The sequence below is a fragment of the Trichoderma harzianum genome (genome assembly GCF_003025095.1).
Source record: "Trichoderma harzianum CBS 226.95 unplaced genomic scaffold M431scaffold_11, whole genome shotgun sequence".
NCBI classification, from domain to species: domain Eukaryota; kingdom Fungi; phylum Ascomycota; class Sordariomycetes; order Hypocreales; family Hypocreaceae; genus Trichoderma; species Trichoderma harzianum.
The window spans coordinates 965,134-987,729 of NW_020209259.1; the positions used below are offsets into that span (position 1 = coordinate 965,134).

The 22,596-nt window shown below is 48.7% G+C and overlaps 7 protein-coding genes and 1 pseudogene across 8 annotated transcripts; 4 read left to right on the forward strand and 4 right to left on the reverse strand.

The window, feature by feature from the left end:
- Window positions 1-534: 534 nt before the first annotated feature.
- M431DRAFT_122046 (hypothetical protein) lies at window positions 535-4,638 on the reverse strand. The gene is made up of 2 exons (XM_024912150.1): window positions 3,961-4,638; window positions 535-3,892 (listed from the first exon to the last, which is right to left on the reverse strand). Exons 1-2 carry the CDS (start codon window positions 4,429-4,431, stop codon window positions 671-673), a joined length of 3,693 nt encoding a protein of 1,230 aa, XP_024771531.1. The 5' UTR covers window positions 4,432-4,638; the 3' UTR covers window positions 535-670.
- An 840-nt stretch (window positions 4,639-5,478) lies between these two features.
- Window positions 5,479-6,672, forward strand: M431DRAFT_511005 (hypothetical protein). Its single transcript, XM_024919581.1, has 2 exons — window positions 5,479-6,185; window positions 6,245-6,672. The coding sequence occupies exons 1-2, from the start codon at window positions 5,618-5,620 to the stop codon at window positions 6,481-6,483; spliced, it is 807 nt and encodes a 268-aa protein (XP_024771532.1). The 5' UTR covers window positions 5,479-5,617; the 3' UTR covers window positions 6,484-6,672.
- A 534-nt stretch (window positions 6,673-7,206) lies between these two features.
- M431DRAFT_498135 (hypothetical protein) lies at window positions 7,207-8,969 on the reverse strand (the record flags this gene model as incomplete). The annotated part of the gene is made up of 6 exons (XM_024917667.1): window positions 7,207-7,263; window positions 7,373-7,674; window positions 7,829-7,833; window positions 7,890-8,479; window positions 8,537-8,840; window positions 8,908-8,969. The coding sequence occupies 6 exons, from the start codon at window positions 8,967-8,969 to the stop codon at window positions 7,207-7,209; spliced, it is 1,320 nt and encodes a 439-aa protein (XP_024771533.1).
- Window positions 8,970-9,375: 406 nt separating this feature from the next.
- Window positions 9,376-12,464, forward strand: M431DRAFT_149373 (hypothetical protein). Its single transcript, XM_024912796.1, has 3 exons — window positions 9,376-9,880; window positions 9,967-10,156; window positions 10,190-12,464. The coding sequence occupies exons 1-3, from the start codon at window positions 9,423-9,425 to the stop codon at window positions 12,413-12,415; spliced, it is 2,874 nt and encodes a 957-aa protein (XP_024771534.1). The 5' UTR covers window positions 9,376-9,422; the 3' UTR covers window positions 12,416-12,464.
- Window positions 12,465-15,706: 3,242 nt separating this feature from the next.
- M431DRAFT_92663 (hypothetical protein) lies at window positions 15,707-16,672 on the forward strand (the record flags this gene model as incomplete). The annotated part of the gene is made up of 4 exons (XM_024924386.1): window positions 15,707-15,756; window positions 15,931-16,003; window positions 16,074-16,093; window positions 16,264-16,672. 4 exons carry the CDS (start codon window positions 15,707-15,709, stop codon window positions 16,670-16,672), a joined length of 552 nt encoding a protein of 183 aa, XP_024771535.1.
- A 3,159-nt stretch (window positions 16,673-19,831) lies between these two features.
- M431DRAFT_228798 lies at window positions 19,832-20,748 on the forward strand (annotated as a pseudogene; the record flags this gene model as incomplete). Its single annotated transcript has 3 exons — window positions 19,832-19,878; window positions 20,164-20,228; window positions 20,284-20,748. Coding segments are annotated over 3 exons (208 nt in total), but the record flags the coding sequence as incomplete, so codon positions are not given.
- M431DRAFT_511016 (hypothetical protein) lies at window positions 20,033-20,883 on the reverse strand. Its single transcript, XM_024919582.1, has one exon. It carries the CDS (start codon window positions 20,729-20,731, stop codon window positions 20,501-20,503), a length of 231 nt encoding a protein of 76 aa, XP_024771536.1. The 5' UTR covers window positions 20,732-20,883; the 3' UTR covers window positions 20,033-20,500.
- Window positions 20,884-20,978: 95 nt separating this feature from the next.
- On the reverse strand, window positions 20,979-22,100 carry M431DRAFT_8170 (glycosyltransferase family 17 protein; the record flags this gene model as incomplete). Its single annotated transcript, XM_024923067.1, has 1 exon — window positions 20,979-22,100. The coding sequence occupies one exon, from the start codon at window positions 22,098-22,100 to the stop codon at window positions 20,979-20,981; it is 1,122 nt and encodes a 373-aa protein (XP_024771537.1).
- Window positions 22,101-22,596: the final 496 nt, after the last annotated feature.

A 22,596-nucleotide genomic window follows, 5' to 3' on the forward strand; every position in this document is an offset into this window, starting at 1 on the left:
ACGTGAGGCTGCAAATCAGCTCAACTTTTTCAACTTCAGATGCCAAGCCTCGAGGCTCTCTTGCCTTTGCCCTGATTTTGTCCAGATGCTTTGAAGTCAATCTAAGTTCATCATGAGGCGATTTCCTCTCTGGCGAGTGGCTTGGCTTAGAAAGCAAGGAAAGAAACGAAATAAACGGGAAGGGATGGGTCTCTGTTTCTTACTCTCGCGTGGTCTGGCAAGTTTCAGGGCTCAGGGGCTAAGACACGACATATTGCATCTCGAGGGAAACAGCGACAAGAAGAAACAGGAGAGTCTTGAATCGTCTGACTTTCTGTTTCGTTACACCAATCTCTTAATAAAAGACACAATTTCATCAGGTCTGGCCGCCTTATCCGTCCCCGCGCAATCGGCGGAAGCCTGCATATCGACTACCGTTGTACAAGAAAAATGAGCCCCTGATAGCATCAAGCTGATGCCTTATCACCGTTGAGCCAATGGCTTTCACAAATTAAGATTTGGACATTACGATGCATCATTCACAATCCAGCTGTAGTTTAAATAAATAGTAAATTCTGTATCACATTGCCCAAATATGCATCTAATACCTTACTAATGCAGCCATCATCAACGTATATACAACCCCGTTTTGTACACCATCCAATCCCATTACTTTTCTGTCTCAAACAAGCTAAGCAGCCGCCGTAATCTGCTTCAGTGGCTTCATCGGTCCCTTGCGAGGCTCGTCCGTCCGGTCTATTCTGTACTTGAGCTTGACGCCCATGGCCGCCAACTCCACATCCAAAAACTTGAGCGCACCGGGCACCACAACCTGCGTCGTCTGGTCGCCGCCAACCCAGCAGTTGCCCTGGCCATCTTCCCAAATCTCGCCCTGAATCTCCGTCAAGTCGATGCCCTCGCTGTCGTCGAGCCTGACAGCACAGTTTCGGCAACGGACCATGCTGGGAGCCTTCTTCTTTCCAGGCGCAAATTGAGATACTGTGGGCTGCACGGACAGGAATGATCCGCAGCGACGACAGATCCATGATCGAGTGTAATCTGAGCAGTTGAGCAGTCTGTCTTGCAGCAAGAAGGCTGTTCCATGTGCCAATAGGGCATCACGCTCCATTTCTCCCACACGGATACCACCACCTCTCTTTCTGCCCTTGATGGGCTGGCCTGTTGTGGGCACCACAGGACCAGTAGTTCGTACCTGGTACTTGTCGTTAACCATGTGACGCAGTCTCTGGTAGTAGACTACACCGATGTAGATATCGGCACCAAGCTCCTCTCCTGTGATGCCAGAGTACATGGGCTCGTTTCCGTGGTAGTTGAATCCGGCCTTCATCAGCTGGTGTCCAAAGTAATCTGCTGCCGTGTTGTCCTCGTCAAATCTGAATGGTGTAGAATCCTGTGCCAGTCCATGCAGGGCACCAGCCTTTCCAGCCAGCGACTCCACAAACATACCAATCGTCATTCGAGACGGGAAAGCGTGAGGGTTGATGATGACATCAGGCTGAATACCAGTCTCGGAAAAGGGCATATCCACCATCGGCCATTTTTGTGACAAGACACCCTTCTGTCCGTGTCTGGATGAGAACTTGTCACCAATGACGGGGGAACGAGGGATACGGATCTTGATGGAAATCGTCTGTAGAGGCTCAGAACCTGATTCGGCACCAATCAGTCGGACCTCTTCGATGAATCCAATCTCAGAGTCCTTGTATTTCTCGTAGTGGGTGAGTCCGTCAAGGTTGACCAGATTTCCGTTGTAATCGGGGGTGACTGTGTGCCATGCGCACAAAACATCATCTTCCTTTACCATTCGGCCAACGTGCGGCAGACCATCGTCATCAAGCATTCCCTGGTATGCCGCGCTGACATAGCTGTGAGGGGCGAAACCAAACATTTTGACAACGCTCTTGGCAGCCCTGGTTCTTGAGTCGTCCTTGAGCGTGATTTTCTTGGTCTTGTAGACGGTACCGTGACCGAAGCCTCTTTCGTGAGCAGACTTGTTGATGATCATAGCATCGTCCATGTCGTAACCGGTGTAAGAAATGACAGCAACCACTGCGTTCATGCCGTTGGGGAAGTTGTCGAAGCCATAAGTGTTGTGAAGAGGTGCACGAACAATGGGGGTTTGGCCAGTTTGTATCCTATATGATTTGTTGTCTGTTCGGTGTCGAATGGCCGTACCTGGAGTTCCCATAGTTTGTTTACCCATCTGACACTGGTACATGTTTCGGGGAGACTGGTTAAAGTCGGAGAATGGCGTCATGTTGGCAAGGATGGAGAGCATGTTGGTTGGGTCAAATTCAACGTGTGTAGACACACCAGACTCAATCTCCTGCGGGACAACAGCGATTGACATGTAAGGCTGCTCGTAGGGGCCGACAAAGTCTTCTTTCTGTAGGGGTAGGTATTTGACGGGTCGGACCATTCTAGACGGGGTGGACGTCAAGTACAGACCCGGGTATGAGCCGCCGTTTGATGGAGGGACGTATCCGATCTCGAGCTGCAAAGGTACGTTGTGCGAGCCCTCGACCTTCCAGTATCTCAAGCAGTCTCCGATTCGCAGTGACTCTTTCGGGGTGGACCATCCAAGGATCTTGCCATCCAGCATGACAACAACGCTCTCGTCAGTGGACGCGGATGATGTTTCAACAGCACCGAGCTCAGCAACCAGCGCGGGAATGCTGGAAACATCGATATAATCAGTCATAATCTTGCACTTGTGCGTCATGTGGTTCAGCAAACCGCAGGGAGAACCATCGGGTGTGTGGACGGGGCACATGAAACCCCATGATTCCGGCAGCAGTTTACGCACAGCTGTTGTCTTGAGTTGGGCGAAGAAGGCACCACGGTGAACCATTCTGAAGTGGCTGATGAAACGCAAAAAGTTGAGCTTCTCCGCCACCACAGTGAAGCCTGCCGTTTGCTGTAAATCCAGGCCAGAGGCACTCACCAGGTTACCGGTGGAAAGGAAGTATTCGAGGCCATTGGCAATGTTTTCGTTTGATTTTCTGAAAATGCCACCAGGGAACTCCTTTCGGAATTCTTCGGAGGTGAAGTTCACAGCAGGGTGTCTTCTCAGGTAGTCTCGGATAGCCGTACGAACGCTCACGCTAAGGAACTCGTCTAGCCTCTCCTTCAAAATTTGCGAGTAAAGGAATCCACCGAGCAGAATTTCCTGGTTCTGGATGGCATCGGGATTGTCGACGGCGCATTCACCAGCGGCCAAGGCGTAGAGTTTCCGAATCATGAACAGCACCATGTGGAACTTGTCGAGATCTTGCTTCTCTGTGACGTCGACATTGCCCAAGTGCACACAGACAATCTTTCGCAGGAATTCAGTTCCGACCTCGTAATCTGACATGTTCTCCGGAACTCCCAAGACGACTCTGAACTTTTGGCCCAAGTACGCACGGGTTTCAGACTTGCTGTAGAGGCGGTAGGCCTTGTATGTTCTCAACAAGAGTTCTACACGATCTGTGAGGAAAGTGTTTTGGGCCGACTTAGAGCCCATGGGTCCAATCAGTCCCTCAAAGATTTCTCGGTCGTTGGTCTCCACCAGTGCCTTCAGAATCATGATGACGGGAATAAGGTATTCGTTCTTTCGCCAAGAAAACCTAAACGTCACGTTTCCATCCTTCAAGTAATGCAAAACATTCGTCTGAGACGTCTCGTCCGGTCGTACTGATCGCAGAATGATACCGTATGTGGTGTATCCCGCACCTCGATTTGTGAAACTCGGACGGTTGATGGCCATGGGGAAGTTTCGCTTGTTCACCTGCAGGAGACGAATAATCTTTTCATTACCGTTGACAATAAAGTATCCACCAAGTTCTTCGGACTCCTCTTTTCGTGAAACCAACAAAGCAGGTGAGTTATTCTCGAGGTGACATCTGTTTGACTGTTTGCGACTTGTGAGTACTGCTGGTCGACCTCAAACAAGCTGGGAGAGATGTAAGATGGACATACCTTGATCATAATAGGAACCTGGCCAAGCTCTCTGGTAAACTCAATGACATCGCCTCCATTAATGCTGTACTCGAAAGTGGCAGAGAGCTTTCCTCTGTAGGTAGCGTGCCTCTCTCTGCACTCGGCAGGGAAAATTTCTCTGTTCAAGGCCAGCTTGTTGGACGGCGGCACCTGCGGCTTCTGCAGGGTCACCTCCTTAATCCGAATCTGGAGGCGGTTTTTGCCTTCTGGGCCAGCGCGGTCGTTGCCATCGAGGAAAACTTTTGTGCCGATATCCGCCAGGCCATGGGCGAGAAGGCCGGGCTTTCCATCGCCACGGAAGATGGCATTGAACGACTCAATGTGAGGGTTGACTGCTAGCTGGAGGGCAGGATATGCTGAGTGATCGGTAGGAGGATTGCGGAAGAGATCCTGGCGACGCAGAGTGTGAAACTGGTGGTCCCATTCCGTGCTGGTGGCTGAGGGCGCCATGATGTCGAAGAAGCAGCTTTAAGCTCGAATCGCAATTCTTGCTTGAAGATGAATGACGAGGTATTGGGGTGTTTATGAGATGCAATGCCTGAATCTTAATGCATCGAGACAGGCAGCTTCTTCTTGCGCGCGATGAATATTAATGAAGCGCCTGTCCCAACTCAATTGCAATTGGAGGCTATCCGGCAGACCCTTCACACAGGTAGCTTGCGATTGCAGAAGAAAAAAAAAAGTTGACGATAAGACTGGGTCACATGAGATAGCGCTATCGATAGTGGTTGCGCACAGTGACATATGTCAGCAAGTAAAGACGAGGCGGGGCAGTTGATGCCACTTTGGCTGCGGGGTGGCTTCACTGTGAGGTACCTCTGTATAATCTGTGGCTTCACGTTGATGCGCCACTCCAGGAACAGCTTTTGATATAATGGATGGCTTCATCAAGCTGCTTTGCGAAGGTGGCAGCCTGAGAGAAGTGTAGTTTCCTGCTTTGCTTCTTTAATCAGACAAAATGCCAACGCTAAATCAAGTCAAAATCAAACTCGACTGGCAATTAGCTCTTCTTACCCAGTATCACCGCCCTGTAATATAGCTAAACCTCGTTTTCCTAGTGTTTTTTTACGTTTATGACATATATCGCAATATTAATTTTATAGCGCAAGTATAGGTACGTACTTAAAAAGATACGTACACCTCCTCGAAGTCACTCAATCACAACAATCGCAAATAGCTGCACAACGCTCCAAATAAAGGTTGGATGCACTCAGTACAGGAAAAAAAAAACATTTCCCCAACTTCAAAATCATTTAACATTCACTACTAGGTATATACAAAGGTCTGGCGCAGGCAAGCCCCCGGCAGGGCCCCCGGAGGGCTCCCGGAGAGTATCCATTAAATTCCCTAGCCGCGCTTTCTCGCGCCGCAGCGCAGCAGCTTTACTTGCCCGCCCTTATGGACGCCTTTAGCGGGCATCAGTATTGTATTTTAAGGGAAATATTAGCCAGCATCCCAAGTCTATCATCCAACATTCCGTGTCTTGGATCCAATAATAGCACATTGTTTATATCCTCCATATTGCCTCCATATTGGTCCCTAAATCTGCGGTCCTTGAGCCACTGCCACACAAGGACTAAATGCTCGGGGCCTCAGTGAACAAAGCCATCCATCGTATAAGCTTCATCATATCATCATGGCAGCTGTGCAGTCGATTCAACCGGATGAGCCTCCATATCCCTCATTTGAGGAGCTTCGGAGTAATGAGCAGCGTGTCCTCTTCTCTCCCGCCGCCAGGCGTCTCTACTGGCCTCTAGAAGGCGTCTTCCCTTCGGCAATATCTGTCATGAAGACCGCTCGCAGCGTGGGCGAGCTTGATCCCTTCTTCAGGCCAGACACCAGCGGCAGCAGTAGTGATACCTGGCATGAGATCTCATCGCTGCCTCTGACCGACCCAAAGGTCTCTTCTGTTGAGGCTTCACTGCGCGATCTTGACCAGTGGGAATCTGATTGGCTAGCATGGCATAGGGACCATACAGCACCTGAGTTTAACGCCGAGTATATCACCTATGGAGATCTCAGCGATGATGACCGACCATACGCAAATGAGCCCAAGGAGGATGGCAGCTGGGAAGAGGATTCGGATACGGAGTTTCTCATACGATGTTGCGGAGATGATAGACCGCTTGGGAAGAGAGGGTTGAAGATCAAAGTTACCCCTTCCGCAGGCAACAACTTTATCACTGTGCATGACTATGTAAGTGGTAAGTCTTGAAACTTCTCCCCTGGGAATTTGAAGAGCTTTTCCAACCACCAGTATCAGTCGTGCATCCATGGCTCATGGGCCTGCGTGGGGATGTTATACGAGCAAAGGCTGTTGCACGTCCCATGCCTTATGTTGAGTTAGGGGTCAACATTGAATGGATGGTCAGCCACCTGACAGCGCCGCAACATGAAATAATGACGAAAGAGTCTTGGACTGAGATGCATCGCCCGCCACGCCCCATGGACGCTGCAACCTCCAGATTCCTGCAAAGAATAGGCGCAAGGACGGCCCCGTAATTTACGGTCTGTCTTGTCGTCTAGTCCAACACTCAACCATACTGGACACGAAATTCCTCATCCAACATGTAATATGGACGTTGAAGAATTGGTGCTCAGCTCTTCATAGGAGTTGTGAAGGTGATCAGGCAAGCGAAGGCCAGAAAAAGCGAGACCGTAAAATGAATACGTATATACATTCAGTAATATGAGCACTTAAACAACATATAGAACATTTATTTAATTAGTACTAAAACTTTATTATATAAATATAATAGCAGTTATTAGGAGTTATAAATAATAAGAGTAGTTACTAAAGAAACATAAATATAGTAGCAGTTATTAGAGATAAATATAGTAGCAGTTACTAGAGAAATATAAATATAGTAGCAGTTACTTAAGAAATATAGATATAGCAGCTACTCCTTTTGTAGGCGTATGGTTCAACTCGTGGGTATTCGAAATCTTCCCGGTCTCGCTTTTTCTGTCCTCCGCTTGTCAGGGTACAGAGTTGAAGTACCAACCATGTGACTGAGTAAGTTTAACATGCATATGTAGAATCTGTGGAATGCTGTGAGTGACTGGCTGCCAACAAATCTTAGCATATGAACATACGAGAGATTCGTTTGTTCTTGAGTTCAATATACCGACTCAGAAAGCTCTTCCAGCCATTTGAACTATCGGTCCTTATCATCATAATTACATATATTAGAGGGGCTGGCCATTACCTGTTATACATGGCCTCTAACCCAACGTTTCTTCTGGTCCTAATAATGGAGGAACCCTGCTTGCGGGTTCTCGCTACAGATGCTCGAGTCTGTCTCACCCCGCCAACTGACACAACGAGATCCTGACAGTCCTTTCTGAACGGGCCTTTAAGTAGTGGTGAGCCGTAGCTGATCAAGGCCACTTTGACAATTGTCCCAATATCGCGTGCTGAGAGCTCGGAGAACATTTTGAGAAATGCTGTCGGCCAGAAGTCCTCTGTCAATGTCCCCAAGTTTCGGCTCAAGATTTCGACGTCAATCATGACGTAGAGAAGTGGGATACCTTGGAGGACTGATGCAAGAATGTTAATCCAGTCTTTTTCTGACTTTGCGTCAATATGGGCCATGAGACGAGGAACCAGAACTGCATCAGTATGGATACTTTTGTTGATAGATACGGCCTGTGAAATAATATACTTTAGCAGGTCGATTGTCGACACTTCTGCTTGATCAGAAGCCGTTTTGTCAATGTTGATCGTTTTTAATGCCCAAATAACTGGACAATTTGCATCAGATAGTATCGCAATAGACTTTGCGCAGAAGCTTTGGAGATGGAAACGTGTCTTCCACGTTCCATTAATAATAACAAGACTCGAAACTTTGTCTTTATTCCATTTTTGGATTCTCGAATCAAGCCAAAATGCCTCTCCCTTGATTGACGACTTCGGCTGTCGCTTCTTGGACATGAATAGTAACAGCTGAAATGTCTTGATGGGGTCGGGAAGGCCGGCAACTGATAATTGGCCTAAGAGCTGCATAAGTTGGACTTCGGACAGTCTCTGCCGAAATTCGATTCTCGCCGACGCGCTGATGCCTTGCTCAGTCACCATAGAGAGTTTCATGTCCGAAACTGCTGTCATTAGTTCTGTAATACTTTCGCGAGTCAGCTTTTGCTCATGCATTATTCGAGCAATACGTGTGTGCATATCTCGCTGCTCGGCGTGGCTGCTATCTTCAGCCATCTTGGACATTGTATCGGATAGAGATGATATAGCTGCTAAAATATCACCATATCGTAGCTCAGCAGGCTTCGTGATTGCTTGCAGCATATGTGTCATTTTACTTTCTCGGTACCAGCTAAGGGCCCGCAAAAGAAATTTGAGTATATGGACATATATCTCAACAATGACCTGCCTGATTTGCTGAGTTGGATAGAGTCGTATGATGAGTTGTGCGCGCGGTATGACCTGTGCAATGCTATTGAGCCCAACACAGAGTTGCGAAACAAGTTTATGATGGTTTATGACTGACTAGAAGCTTTATCTCAGACAACTAGAAACGAAAGGTATGGCTAAGGGTAAACCTACGAGAAGAAGAAACTTCATAGCACTGTAGGCTAAAGTTGAGTATTCCGGTTGTTGTGGGAGTAGCACGTCCATGATACTACTATAACTGTATAATTTCTCTGAAAGATGCACTAATTTTTTACGAAGCTTTGAATTGCCTTTTCGTTCTTCGTAGTAAACTTGGGCCTCTTCGACAGATGCGAGGACGCTCTCAAAGTTCCCATACTTAGAGTCAGTGATCCACTGCTGCTGCTTCCCATCCTTTGAGAATTCTGCGGAAAACTCCGCTAGAGCTTCCTTGAAAATACCCTCAGCGCCGGTCGTACTTTGATGAAAGAGTCGAATTAGTCACCAATATTCTTCTTTTAGTATACCGACTGCAGAAAGCTTACCATTCGGATGCTTCTGATGAAACATACCAAGCACTAAGCGCATTAAATTGCGACGTTTCCATTGTCAAAAAATATATCTTTGAGATCAAATATCGGAAATTTTAGTTAATGAAATACTCTCGTTCTGTTACCAAAGGTCGATAATTATATCAACATAACTTGAAAACGGGACACTGCCGTCTGCATGCTACATACGACTAGATATATGTAGTTGGCTAGCCCTAGAATCATGTATATATTGTACAGCAGTGTTAATAAAACTGCGCCACTGCGTGCGTTATACTGTGGTAACATCCATCTTATTTTTGGAGCACGAGGCTGATAAGTACCTTGTACGTTGCTGCCTGACGCCCAGGTAGTACATGCGCGTTGGGCAGCCTTGATTTGACCTGCCTCTAGGTATGTATACCAAGGGCGGCTGCGACGTACAAATGGAAATTGCATCTTTGTAAACGAAATATTCGTAAGAATACCCGCATGTTATATCATTCACAACGCCCCGGCGAGCAAAGGATATGGAACCGCAAGGTGGAAAGCAGAGGGTAAGGCCATCAAAGCAGAGGGTAAGGCCATCAGAGCAGGGTGGTGCATGGCCCAAACCCTCGCTCTCAAGAGAGTATAGAAACAGTCGTTCAGACCGTCGCAGAGAACCTGATTACAGCGACGAATCGCCGAGCGACTCCGCCTCTCCCGACGAGGCGCAAATTGGTAAACAGAAGCCAAACAAGGCGAATCGGTTACCATCTTCCGGGCGATTGACACCGATACAAACTACTATTTCGGATGACAGAAGTCAAGGAAGTGAATTTCATCTCAACAGTCACATTCTCTGTGCCTTAGAGAGAACAACTACAGATGATAAATCTGGCAAACCTGTCAAACCTCGCGATTTTGCCGAATACTCCTATAGCAAGTATGGCGAGTATATCCCGACGAGAGAAGATAAAGGTACCTATATCTATAAGAACGACGGGTATGTAAATGTATAAGGCATATTCAACCTCTTATACCCAGTGTTACCGACTACCAAGCTAGGTAGATAGCTAAAAGTTCTATTAGTACTCCACGCACACGCTCCTACTACGCTTTACAAGACGATCAAAGGCAGTCAAGTTTGCTAGAAGACCTAAATGAGAACCGTCCTGTATGGCGTACAGCGCCAATGAAACCGCCACACATATATATGGGTAATTTATATCAGAAAGAGCAAGAGCAAAGGCAGAAACTATTGCTCCTACAGCAGCAGCAGCAACAACAACAACAACAACAACAACAACAACAACAACAACAACAACAACAACAACAACAACAACAACAACAACAACAACAACAACAACAACAAGATTCTATGGAACGCACTGACTCATTGAACTCTGCTCTTCAATTAATAACAAGAGCCCTGAATATACAGGACGAGCCAATGTTGACCATGGAAACTTTGCAGGCATACCTGCTGGACCTCAAACTGAAAGGGAAAGCGCAACAAGCAGCTTATCCAAAAGTTCAATTGATACATCGCGTATTGAACCAGAGCTTGAACCTAGTAGATATGGAGAAACAAATGTACCTTGATCAGCCAATATGGTTAGAGGGAGCGACATCACATAGGGAGGCTCTTGCTGGTAACCTTCCACTGCAGGGCACCTTATCTTACCTATCGAAACGCCCGGAGGTCTGTTGTCTTATATACAGGGATTATGATGTCACTTATATCAATCGAATGGAAGTTTTGGATGAAGACTACGACCTACCAATTAAGCCAAAACATACTGCGGAGACCGTTCAGTTGGTGACCGCAAGCCTTGCTGCTGCGGTAGCCAGGTTTCTGAAATACTACAATTTCGATACACAAGACGATGTTATCATGGAATCAGTCGAACTTTCAAGTCTTTATATCGCCATATATCATGCTCGAGGAGACACCTTGATACCTTTTTTGGAAACATTAGAGGATGAACAACGTGATCAATTTCAAGCGCTACTAGATTTCTTCATGTCTCAATACGAGGACGAGTATAGCCTTGTTGATCATATGACTCGCAGAGGCATAATCACACAAGAGTACATCAAATATCTCTTCAAGCCTGGGGACATTATTGTAGAAGACCATGATCAAGATACAAGAGGTTATTTGGCCATGTCCTGGCTCAAAGACGACGACAGAGAAGATCGGTCAGACCAAAGCTCGAGCCAGACCGAAACTAAGACAACTTTCAGCATGAAAGCTTGGAACTGGGAATTGGATAGTGTATTCTCAAGAGAAGTCGGAGCTCTTACTATACAATTCGATGCGAAAGACTACTCGGAGAGAAAAATTAGTGATATGAACATTCGACCGCTCCTTTACGTTGAAGAGCCCACGAAAACAAGACTGGAAATAAGAGGACAATGGTTCTGGAAGTGTCGCATGAGACGCATGGTATGTTACGATGACACACGAAAAAGCCAACACTACTCTATTGATGAACGATACATGGTCGATATGATGATATATCACGAATTACATAAACTTAACTCCTCCATACGGCGTCAATATATTGACTATATTGACTCTGAAGCACTGAAGCAGGAAAATCCTCCTGACAAGAATTTCATTTATCTATCGCCTCTGACAGTAAAGGCATACAACCTCAAGAGGAAGAAATGGGTGGATTTAAATCTTGACGGGCTCCGCGATATTTCTTGGAACACACAAGCGTTTGAGAGCCTTGTGCTCAAGGAAAAAACAAAACGACTGATTCGAGCCCTCGTAAGCAATCAAATCGAAGCAGAAAAATCCACAGATCTTATTAGTGGTAAAGGAAACGGCTTAATCATGTTACTCCATGGGGGACCGGGTACAGGTAAGACCTTGACTGCTGAAAGTGTGGCCGAAATCGCCAAGAGGCCGCTGTATCCCGTTACATGTGGAGATATTGGAACGAAGCCAGAAGATGTTGAGAAGTATCTCGAGTCCGTTCTCTATCTGGGCAAGACCTGGGGGTGTGTAGTCTTGCTTGATGAAGCAGATGTCTTCCTGGAGCAGCGCAGCTTGGAAGATCTACACCGTAATGCGCTGGTGTCGGTATTTCTAAGAGTTCTGGAATACTACGACGGGATCCTGATCCTGACAAGCAACCGGGTTGGCACCTTTGACGAAGCATTCAAATCCCGCATTCAACTGGCAGTCCATTACAATAGCCTGGACTTGGACCAAAGGACCCAGATTTGGCGCAACTTCACACGGCGTTTAAAAGACCTGAATGAAGAAGGCATCGATTTTGCAGATTTGATGGATAACATCCCACAACTTGCTCGCAAAGAGATGAACGGAAGGGAAATTCGCAATGCTATTACAACAGCGAGACAATATGCTAGATGGGAGCGACAGCAGGATCAGAGTTTCAAGCTGGACTATAAGGTAATGAAAGAAGTGATTGAAACGGCTGGAGAATTTGACGATTATATCAATACTTTGAATGGTGGGTTTACGCAAGAGCAGTTGGCAAAAGAAGACGGGATACGCTAGTGGGATTAGTATCTTGATATTATTTCCTTTTGCAACATTATTATCGAACACTATCACTTGCACCTCTTTTTTTTTGCGAGGATGTGATTAAATCTCGATCAAATAACCGTGACTCGCTTGTCAGAGCTTCGACAAAGTAGGCTATCAACACCTTATTACGAAATGTTATGAATTGATATTTGATTAGATGTCCATACAAGCAAAAAATCACATGTTCTGTGTAGGAGATGTGATGGACATGTCTCTTCCCAGCCCATGTCTTTGCATTAGTCATCATCATCAAAAAGACGCGATTTAGGGGAACATATGATATCGATGCAAAGCTGGGTCCATATAGCGTGACGGCTTAGGATTTGCCAAGCTGTCAAGGTCTGCTAGGCCTCATTGCGTATGAATCGACATTCCTAGCACCTTATGTGTGTTCTGATTCAAAGCCGGCCTTCGTATGCTGTGTCTGGTTCCGAGTTAGTGTCTCTGTACTGGGTGGGAGACTAACATTGGCCCAGCATCACAGTCCGCAAAGTGACGGATGACCTCGATTGCTGGTTGGTGTGCCTAGCACTCTATTTGGGAGATATCAAGGTGTCATAAAGTGGTGCTCGACGTAATAATGCCTAGCCTCCCCCTCCAAAGCGGCCCCCCTGGTCGTGATATTTCCGCATCTTGTCTCGTACATGGAGCTTAGGTATCTGTGTTCCACATTCAACCCATCTTCTCCATCTTGACCAGGCTAGGAATTGCAGGTCCTATTACAGTGCTCTGTATCAGGCATCTTCATCATTTTTTTTTTCAGGCCCGGGGCTCTCTAGCTTGCAAATGTAGCACTCATTCAGAGCAGGGTGGCAGAGATTTTAAAAACCAGCCGGGGTCCCAGTATCTCTCCCGGTTCTCTAGGCGCCGGGACTTTTGCCTCGAGGACTGAAACCTCGCTTTCGATGCCTGCACCTGCACCTGTCGATAAAGTGCTAGGCGCCGGAGCAGGGGCTCCAAATGGGAAACGTCGTCGCATGCGTTTTCTCGCAAAGAGGCGCCCCGATCGTCCAGATCAGGATGCAGCCCTCAAAGGAGGCAAAAGAGAGCTAGCAGGGCCTCGTGAACAGAGCACTGGGCTCGATGTCTTCGTGTGTGACGGAGAGGTGCAGCATCCAAGTTTATGCGGTGAAAGAGCGTGCCCGTCTTCAATATTCTATTTTCATTTTTTTCATATTTGACCCATTGGATTGGAGGGAATTTCGAAACGAACATGGATTCGATTACTGGAATTTCGTGATATTTGATATGGATGGAGCCTCTATTACTACTAGACCCCAAGCTATGGACACGGACATGCTACATACAGTTACAAGTCCCAGGTTCAGTGGCGGGGCAGAGGGACAAAGAAAAAAAGAACCGACGAAAAAAAATCAACAAAAATGGGCAAATAAATCGCTGCCTGTCATTGAACCTTATCCGGCCCGCCAAAGCTAGCAGCGGCAGGTACTAAGCAGGCCGACCACTTTCCACTTTCCAACCCCGCCATCGTCAGACGCGCATATTCATCCTCCTCATCCTTATCGATATTCCGCCATCAGTCATCCAATCCATTTCCGGCTTCACGACTTGTCTGCTCCTCCTCTTCTGCTCCTCTACAACAACATAACATCACCACCATCATCGCTACCATCGTCACAGCATCGATCACAACAGAACCGCCGGCTGCAAGAGACACCCTAGCACGGCACAGAGACAGAGACAGAGACAGAGACACCGCAGCAGCTGCCAGACCAGACCTTGCTACTACTGTAGGCGCTGTGCTCCAGAATCCACCGTTGCAGGCGCTGGAAATGGCATAGCACAGCTGCAGCCTGTCACTGAGAATCACCACATACTCGTACATACTCGTACATCAGTCCTGCCCCAAGGCAAATCATCCATCACCAGGCCTGTCCTCGCATTACTAGCCGCAGGACTAATTACCTCTTCTATCCCATACCTGCACAGTACAGTACGGGGTTGCTGCCAGTGAGAAGAGTGAGTACTACAGTCCATCTGAGACACACTGGGCCAAAAGGTCCAGGTCTGCTTGCACAAGATACGGGGTGCCTTTTATGCATCCTCACGAGCCAAACCCCCGGCTCATGATCGGCCCAGTCTGCACAAACGAATGAAACGGCACACTTTGCACAGGGCAGCGGTTAACCTCGATTGGCAGCGTAGGTCTGGTGACTCGACAAACACAGCATACCCGCTTCCATACGACGTCCCGAAGTTGCGCACGCACGCACGGTACAGCTTCTCTTGGTGCGCCGCTGCGACAAACCACAGCTGCGCTTTGGTTGGCTGTCCCTTTTTTCCCTCTCTCTTCTAGCCATCCTTCTGGCCACTAGCCGTCCAGATAGCGGAGCAGAGCAGCTTGCCGTCCTCATGCTACCAGTTTGCCAGCTTCGGACCTACGTCAACAGGTACTAGCTGTGGTTGCGATACGCCATCTCTACGCCAGGCCCTACGCCCTGCTCTACACTCCAATTTTTTTTTTGGCTGCTCCATCTCCATCACCCTGCTCTCTACGCATCTTCTACGCATCTACGCTCATCTCTGCCGCCTCCCTCGCATTCCAGACGAGCTCGCGGCAGCCCAGGTTAGCTCTCCCAGACCCCCAGGAGCTCGTGCTTCGACGCCCGTCAGCCCGCTCGCTGCTCTTGTCTCGACCGCCATCCATCTCCCAGGTGGGGTTCCCTCTACTTCTGCCGCCAGGCGTCACCTCAAGCCCTCATGTCACTTGGACCAACCGTTGCGCAACAACCTTGAATCTTGCTCTCTCCGCATCCCTATCTTGCCCCATCTCTCTTTTTTTCCTCCCTGATTTTTTTTCTCTCTTTCCTGCAAGGGCATTACGCATCGCCCAAACGCAGTCGACGAGCTTCGGCAGCGAGCTTACCTATTCTTTCGCAGTTATAGAGTGTCGACCTCCGCTACTACTCCATCTAGCCGCATCGGCCCTATCGCATGCCAGGCGGCAAGCTTTGCACCCGCACGACCTTTGCGCCGTTGTCGGTAAATCGATAGATTTGTCCACGAGCTCACGCAGCGACGTTTCCTCGACTGTACCATTCGTATTATACATTTGAAAACGACGGCCGCCATCGCGCGACTTCCTGAGACATCGACAAACGTTTGACCGCCGGTCGTACCGCCGAATCGATTTCTCGCAACGCCATCTGCTGATACCGTTTCCCCTCATCCTCATCCTCTTCCCCCTCCCCCCCTCCTTGTACCAACATCCGATCGACGTCTCGCATAAACGATTTAAACATGGCCGGGCTATTCAGAAAGGTGTATGATTGGTTGTTGAGGACGTTTTGGTGAGTCGCTCTACTGCGCCGGAATTAGAGGCGGGGGTCCCACGATACACTGGGTGGTGGTGGTGTGTGTGGCGTTGCTGAGTGTAGATGCTAGCCGTGCTGCGAACCCGAAGCCTGTCCTGTGCTTGAGCCATGAGTGTGTTTGTGCCTGTGAAATCTGACTGGTGACGATAGGGCGATGGAAATGGAAGTGACCATGGTTGGTCTGCAAAATGCCGGAAAGACATCGTTGCTGCGAGTACTGGCTGTAGGTTTCCCCCTTGCCACACCTTGCTGCTTGGGGCCGGGCTGACTGAGTTATTGGGATGATCCTTTAGGGTGGAGAGTTTACTCTTGAGTAAGTGCATGCCCTTCCATTGCCCCATCCCCCTCCTGCCTCTTCCTGCTGCCATGGAGGATCTGCCGTGGAGGATCTGCAGTGGTCAGCTGAACCCTCTCGGAACCATGGCAACCTCTGAAGATGTGTTGAACATGTCGGTCCAGTTACTGACTGCGAGTCTTGTGTAGCTCGATTCCGACCGTCGGGTTCAATATGAAGCGTGTGCAACGGGGGCATGTTACACTAAAATGCTGGGATATTGGTGGGCAGCCGCGCTTTCGCACCATGTGGGAGCGGTATTGCCGTGGTGTCAACGCCATCGTCTTCATCGTAGACATTGCGGATGTAGAGCTCATCCCCCAGGCCAAGGAGGAGCTTCACTCCCTCATGGCCCACCCGTCTCTAGGGGGAATCCCCCTGCTTGTTCTCGGCAACAAGTCTGACCTTCCAGAGAAGCTGTCCGTCGATGAGCTGATTGATGAGCTGGACCTGAAAAGCATCCAGCACCGTGAGGTCTGCTGTTACGGCATCAGTGCCAAGCACGAGACAAATCTCGACGCTGTGGTGCAGTTCCTGGTGAAGTGGGCTGGTCGATGAAGGCCTTTGCCTTATGTGCCTGGACAAGCAGACGACTGAGCAGCCGCCTGGTGGTCCCAAGACAGCACATGACCTATGCTTGGGAGCAACAAGACCAGGACGAAGAAGGATGCTGACCATTAATCCCCCTAATGCCCCAGAACTCCCAAGTGCGAGAGGTCGACTAGACCTGGCACCCTTTTGAGCGAACCCACAGCCTCTCCCCCCCGCCTGTGCGGCGTGGAGGCGGGATATTTCCGGACGGATGACAGTTGGTATATAAATTTCCTCTCTCACGAACTCTCATGAAAGATGATGGCGACCATGGCAACATTTTGTTTTTGTTTTTGCCCTCGACGGGGGCTAGCCCTTTTGACTAATCCCCCCTTTGGCTCCTGGCATGGACGGAAGTAGAGACGGCGGCATCCGGAGGCATCGAGTGTGAGATATAGAAAACGGAACCGGGGCTTGGAGCATGGTGGGCACTTGCCCGGTGTGTTTGTGTGATTTGCCCCCCCTTTTCCCCCAGTTTCTTTGGCTTGGATTAGTTGCGATGTTTTTTGTTTCCCCTCCCGCGGACAAGATCAACTCCAAGGCGCGCCTATGTATAGCAAGCGATCCGGGCGATGAGATATGAATGATGATTTATAGCATTTTGTGAGAACAAGGAAAGCAAAAAGAAAAACAGACACAGACACAGACACAGACATGCTCTTCAACGGGACCCGGTGATACAGGTCGATCAAGGCTGGCGACGTGCGAGAAGAGGGAGCTTCCCATTCGCACGCCGTCAAGCCAGAGAGTGAGTGAGCTGTAGGCCTGTATATGTATATGTAGAATGTAAAAGAATCATCACTATCTGGAGACCTGGAAAACAAGAAGATCCGCGGAGTGTCCCGGGTGTTTGGTCCTGGCAGCCAAGGTAGGAAAGGTCATGGATGGGGATGCGCGGGGCTTGGACGAGGGATGGAGTTGATTGGTGGGCGTGTGGGGTTAGTGATCCCATCACCACCCAAAGCAAGCGAAAGAAATCGAAGGGGAAATGTGGCTTGCTGATTGACGAAGAAAAAGAAAAAAGAAGGCAGAGAAGAGGGTGAATAGCACTGACCCAAGTATAAAAAAAAAAAGCGACAACCAGCAGGGAGGGGGGAAAAGAAAAAGAAGAAGAAGCAGCACGGCAAAGACGGTGGGTTGACGGATCTCGAGGCTACACACGGACCACTTGATGCGTTGGCCAACTCATCACTGCAGTTGACAAGCGCCGCATTCCCTGTCTGGTGATTTGCTTGGGGGTTTGTTTTGTTTGCTGGGGGTGGTTTTTTTCTGGTTTAGGGATGGGGAGGGGTTTACGGGTGTTTTCTTCTTCTTTTGATTTGCTTGTGATTTTTGGCTATTTTATTTTATTTTATTTTATTATGTTGTAATATCATGCTGTGGTTGTTTGATTTTTTGTTTTATAGAGGTAGTAGTAACAGTAACAGTAGTATATGGCGCATGTGCATGTGCATGGTGCAGCAGCGCATGTCTTATGCCCTATGATGTGATGGGCGTCTTCCGCCCAGAGAGAGACAAATCATCCATGTACTGTACATACACGACAAGAGAGAAGAAAAACATGTGTGTGTGTGTGTACCCGTCAAACGGTATCCGGAAACGGGGGGGTTAGAGAGAGAGACCGGGGTGGTTTGTGTCTGCTTTAGTGGTGGGATGAGCAAGAAATGCCAGCGCATCAAGTAGGGGTGGGTTATTTATTTGTCGGGGGTGGGCATGGGAGGCTGAGAATGGAGATGGGACATGGAACATGGAGATTTTGGTACGATTAAAAAGGTAAGGTTACTGTGACTGCGGGTTTATTTTTGTATGGATGGATGGGGGGAAGATGGGGGGATTTTTGGTGATGTTTACGGGGTTACGGTTGTTGTTGTTTGTTAGGTGTTTTGGTTTTCAACTGGGATTCTTTTGCACCATGGGCGTTGATGGACGGGAGAGAGAGAGCATGGGGGGGCTGGGCCATGGTGAGTGATGTGAGTACCATATGATGATGATGATGATGCAACGGAGCATTGAGCAAAAAAAATGAAGCAGCTGGTCATTTGGCCTGCCGTGCTGGACCAATCTCATGTCAAAGCGAGGAGAATTTTTTCATTCTTCTGTCTCTTGCAGTAGGAATTTTGTTGAGGTTGCAGGAGGCTGAAATGCATGCATGGATTCGCTGTTAAAAACTGCTGCTGCTGGGGCGGGCATTGTTGAGAGAGGCTTTTTTTCCTTTCGAGTCTTTCGACCGAAAAATGCCTACCTATGCAATGTATATGCCATGTACATGTAATGTAATGTAGTGCGTAGCGTAGCAGAGTGCATATGCAGCATGAAAAAAATAATGTCAGAGGAAACGTACGAAAAAAAACGAATGAAACGAAAATGATATGATATGACAAGAGGAGATGATAGCCAGCAGCGAGAAAAGAGGGGGGATGCGGGTGGTGTTTATAGGGTTCTGCAGGTAATAAAGTGAGAGAGCCCGGTTTGATGACATGGCAGCGGGTGTTTGGGCGGATAAGGGAAGCGCGATGTAAGGGAGTTGAGGGTTTTTGTTTTTCGTTTTTTAGGGGACGTGCTAATGCGATGTAATGTATGTAATGCGTGTGTGCGTAGATGGGTGGGTATTATGTATGTTATGTGGTTTGATGGGATGGATTGAGTTGAGGTCGTGGTTGAAGGGGATTTGTTCGCGTGAGGGCTGGGTGAGGAGGGGCGAGATGCGGTGATGAGGGGTAGAATTGAAGGGAGGAGGATGACGATATTGGAATTGTTTTTAGAGAGAGGGACTGAGAAATGGGAGGAGCAGAGAGAGTTGATGCTGATTGATATTATTGTGAAGGGAGATACGTTGTTTAGAGAGTTGGAGTGAAATACATCTTGAGTATAATACAGTGTAGAAGAGACTTGTAGCAATGTAAAAGTGATGCTCGGATCTCGCTGTGATCAGGTGCCACAGCCGCATCTCCCACGGTAGATAGTCAGTCACTAGCCGATACGACAAGACAAGAGTCTAGATTTCACCAACAGACAACTTATTCGAAAGATGCAGCTCAAATTCACTTAGTTAGTCCGTTGGGCAGCCAGACGCTGCATCTGCTACTATCCTGGCTCGCAACAAACAGCAAACGACGTCACCGTTTTGGGTGTCAACGAACAATACATCCCGCCCCCACCTTTGGATGATGCAGGTATTTTTAGATATTCCCTTTCTCTCTCCTCATTTTTGTTTTCTCTCTTTTTCTTTCTCATCGTGGCTTTTTTAACATTGGAGTTTGGGGAGTAGACGTTGCTTTCTTTGTTTCTCTGTTTTCTGGGATTTTGTTTGTTTCTCTTTTAGAGTTGAAAAGGGCGTTGTTTTTAAAGGTTGGAATTGCTTTTTAAAAAAGAAGGTTGGGAGAGGTGAATGTGAGTATGAAGTGATGTTATTGAGGATGATGACTTTTCGGGAGAGAGACTGACATGTGAAAATATAGCCAGGCACCTCTTAGAAAATGGAGTTTTGACATTTGACTGGCGAGACACACTACGCTTGATGGCGGTGGGTACCAACCAACACCAACAACCATCATCCTATATTAATGAGCATTTGAGAGGCTGACTTTGATCTCTTTTATTATATAGGACGTGTGTCTTTAATTTCCAAATTCTCTTCTTCACCTTCATTTTTCGGCTTTGTTTTCACACGGTAAAACAGTGTGAAAACAACAGCCAGTGGCCAATGCCTCTTTTGGCCAGGCGTAACAACACACTGCTCTAACCGATATACAGAGAACAGCGTCAATGACACTTCTCACGCGACACTGACAAGTGTCATTGATGCTGCACATATGTAGGATAGGGATGGGGCAGTCTGTTCTTCTGGCTTGTTCCCAAAAGGAGTATTGGCAGCTCTTGTTTCATCATCAACTTTCTTTTAATGGACACGAAAAATGGCATTAATGGTAATGGGATAATGGGAGGAGAGGATAAGAGAATGGCTGAGGCAAACTTTCGTTTTGATTCACATTCGCTTCCTTGGATTGTGTGCTCTTGAGCATCCATTCCTTGCTTCATTAGACAATATTGGTTATAATGGCATACGTGTCTCAGCTCTATTTGGACTGTCTTATCTAGTACAATATGCATGCGTGAAAGAATAACCTGGAAGGTAATAACCAAGACTCCCTTGTACACCCAGCCAAAAAATAAAACATAAAATAAAACATAAAAAAATAAAAATAAAAAAATAATCATAAAAAGATATCATGTCCTGATTGCCTCCCTTCCAAAAGAGAATATGCATAAATAATCAAGGATAATCCGTAAAACCGGCCGACTTGCCGCTCCTGTCCAGCAGGTACTTGTACTTGTCGCCCTCCCTCCGCAGCACCGGCGGAATGTCCTGGTTCCGCTCGATCCTCTCAAACGTATCGATATCCCGGCCCCAGACGTCCTTTCCGTCACGGACCGCTTTCGCAATGTTGTCCTTGTTACGGAACTCTTCGTCATTCATCCACACGTGCGAGAAGCTGGCCATCTTGTTGAGGAACTGCTCCATGGTGGCGAAGCAGCTGCTGCAGTGCCAGGCGGCGTTGCTGAGGCGCGACTTGTCGAGGTCGCGCAGAAAGGGCACGCCGCCGTCGCCGTTGCGCAGGTTGGTCGGGCGGACGGTGCGCCAGCCCGTGTAGTAGGTGGCCTGGGGGTGCGGCCACTCAGGCCCGGAGTGCAGGAACTGGAACGAGTAGTAGTAGAAGCGCGAGGCCAGCGTCAGGCGGCGCGGGAAGTTGCACGTCCGCAGCAGGAAGAGCGACTCGGGGCGCGGGATCTCGTCGACGTCGGCCACGAGGATGACATCCCCATACACGGGGGCGGCGCGGCCGGCCAGCTGGGGGAAGACCTGGTCGTACATTGCGTCGCGCTGCAAATCCTCATAGTCCCAGGGCCGCTTGGGGTCGAAGGAGGCGGGAAAGGTGAGCTGGTGGTAGACCATCTTGTCGTGGAAGCGGCGGAAGCGCTCCCAGCTGGCCAGCACCGTCAGCGGCTTGTCGTTGCCCTGGAAGGTCTTGGGCGACTCGACAATGACAAAGTAGTCGACGTGGTCGTAGAGCGTCTCGAGGCGGATCTCCATCCAGTCCAGCTCCGTGTTGACCATGAAGAGGTCGTAGATCTTGCGCTCGCCCGACTGCGACTGCGGCGCGAAGACGGTGTAGCCGTGGGCGTCGCAAAAGGCCCGCGCCTGGGGGGAGGCGTAGTAGTCGCGCGCGCGGGACGAGAAGTTGAGGTGCGAGGGCAGCTCTTCGCCCAGCACGAGGTCGAGGTTGGAGATGCGGCGGAGCTCGGGGTGCGAGGCGAGGAGAGGCTGGCCGAGGAGCCAGTAGGACAGGCTGAGCAGCCCGGCGACGAAGACGAGAGAAGTAACCCGAGAGGCCATGTTTGCGGTTTCTATCTCATCTCATTGCTGGAGAGAGGAGGAGGAGAGGAGAGGATAGGAGTTGTTGGAGAGAGAGCGCGAGAGAGATGATGAGCTGCGTAGGATCGCCGGAATACGATGGATGGGCAGAAAAAAAGCCACGCACAGGGATCGACGCGTAGAGGAAAAGCCTTGCAGCAGTAGATTATCGGATTATCACGCCAGCTCTGGTACTGCAGTCGAATCGAATCCCGGCTATTGGAACAAGGGTCTCGTCCCTCTGTTTTTTTCTGCTTGTCGCACCTCTGCCCTTTTCTAGTCCATGATTCGCACGAGTGAGATGATACGAGCAAAGCTACGACACAAACGGCGTTGGCCGTCAGCAGAGCATGAGGGTCCCCCCATGGCTGTGGTTATGGTGCCTGGCTTTAGTGTTTAGTGTCACGGTACATGTACCCGCAAGCGGAAGTTGTTGGGTTGGATTATTGATGGTGTCAGATTCATTGCGACGATGCCG

Excerpts from the sequence above, each read along its gene's own strand:
- M431DRAFT_122046 (XM_024912150.1), bottom strand. The coding sequence starts at position 4,431 with ATGGCGCCCTCAGCCACCAGCACGGAATGGGACCACCAGTTTCACACT. Across the intron at positions 3,893-3,960 it reads AGGTTCCTATTATGATCAAG|TCAAACAGATGTCACCTCGA; the intron begins GTATGTCCATCT and ends AGTCGCAAACAG.
- M431DRAFT_149373 (XM_024912796.1), top strand. The coding sequence starts at position 9,423 with ATGGAACCGCAAGGTGGAAAGCAGAGGGTAAGGCCATCAAAGCAGAGG. Across the intron at positions 9,881-9,966 it reads TATATCTATAAGAACGACGG|TACTCCACGCACACGCTCCT; the intron begins GTATGTAAATGT and ends AAGTTCTATTAG. Across the intron at positions 10,157-10,189 it reads TGCTCCTACAGCAGCAGCAG|CAACAACAACAACAACAACA; the intron begins CAACAACAACAA and ends CAACAACAACAA.
- M431DRAFT_511016 (XM_024919582.1), bottom strand. The coding sequence starts at position 20,731 with ATGGATGCTCAAGAGCACACAATCCAAGGAAGCGAATGTGAATCAAAA.
- M431DRAFT_511005 (XM_024919581.1), top strand. The coding sequence starts at position 5,618 with ATGGCAGCTGTGCAGTCGATTCAACCGGATGAGCCTCCATATCCCTCA. Across the intron at positions 6,186-6,244 it reads TGTGCATGACTATGTAAGTG|TCGTGCATCCATGGCTCATG; the intron begins GTAAGTCTTGAA and ends CACCAGTATCAG.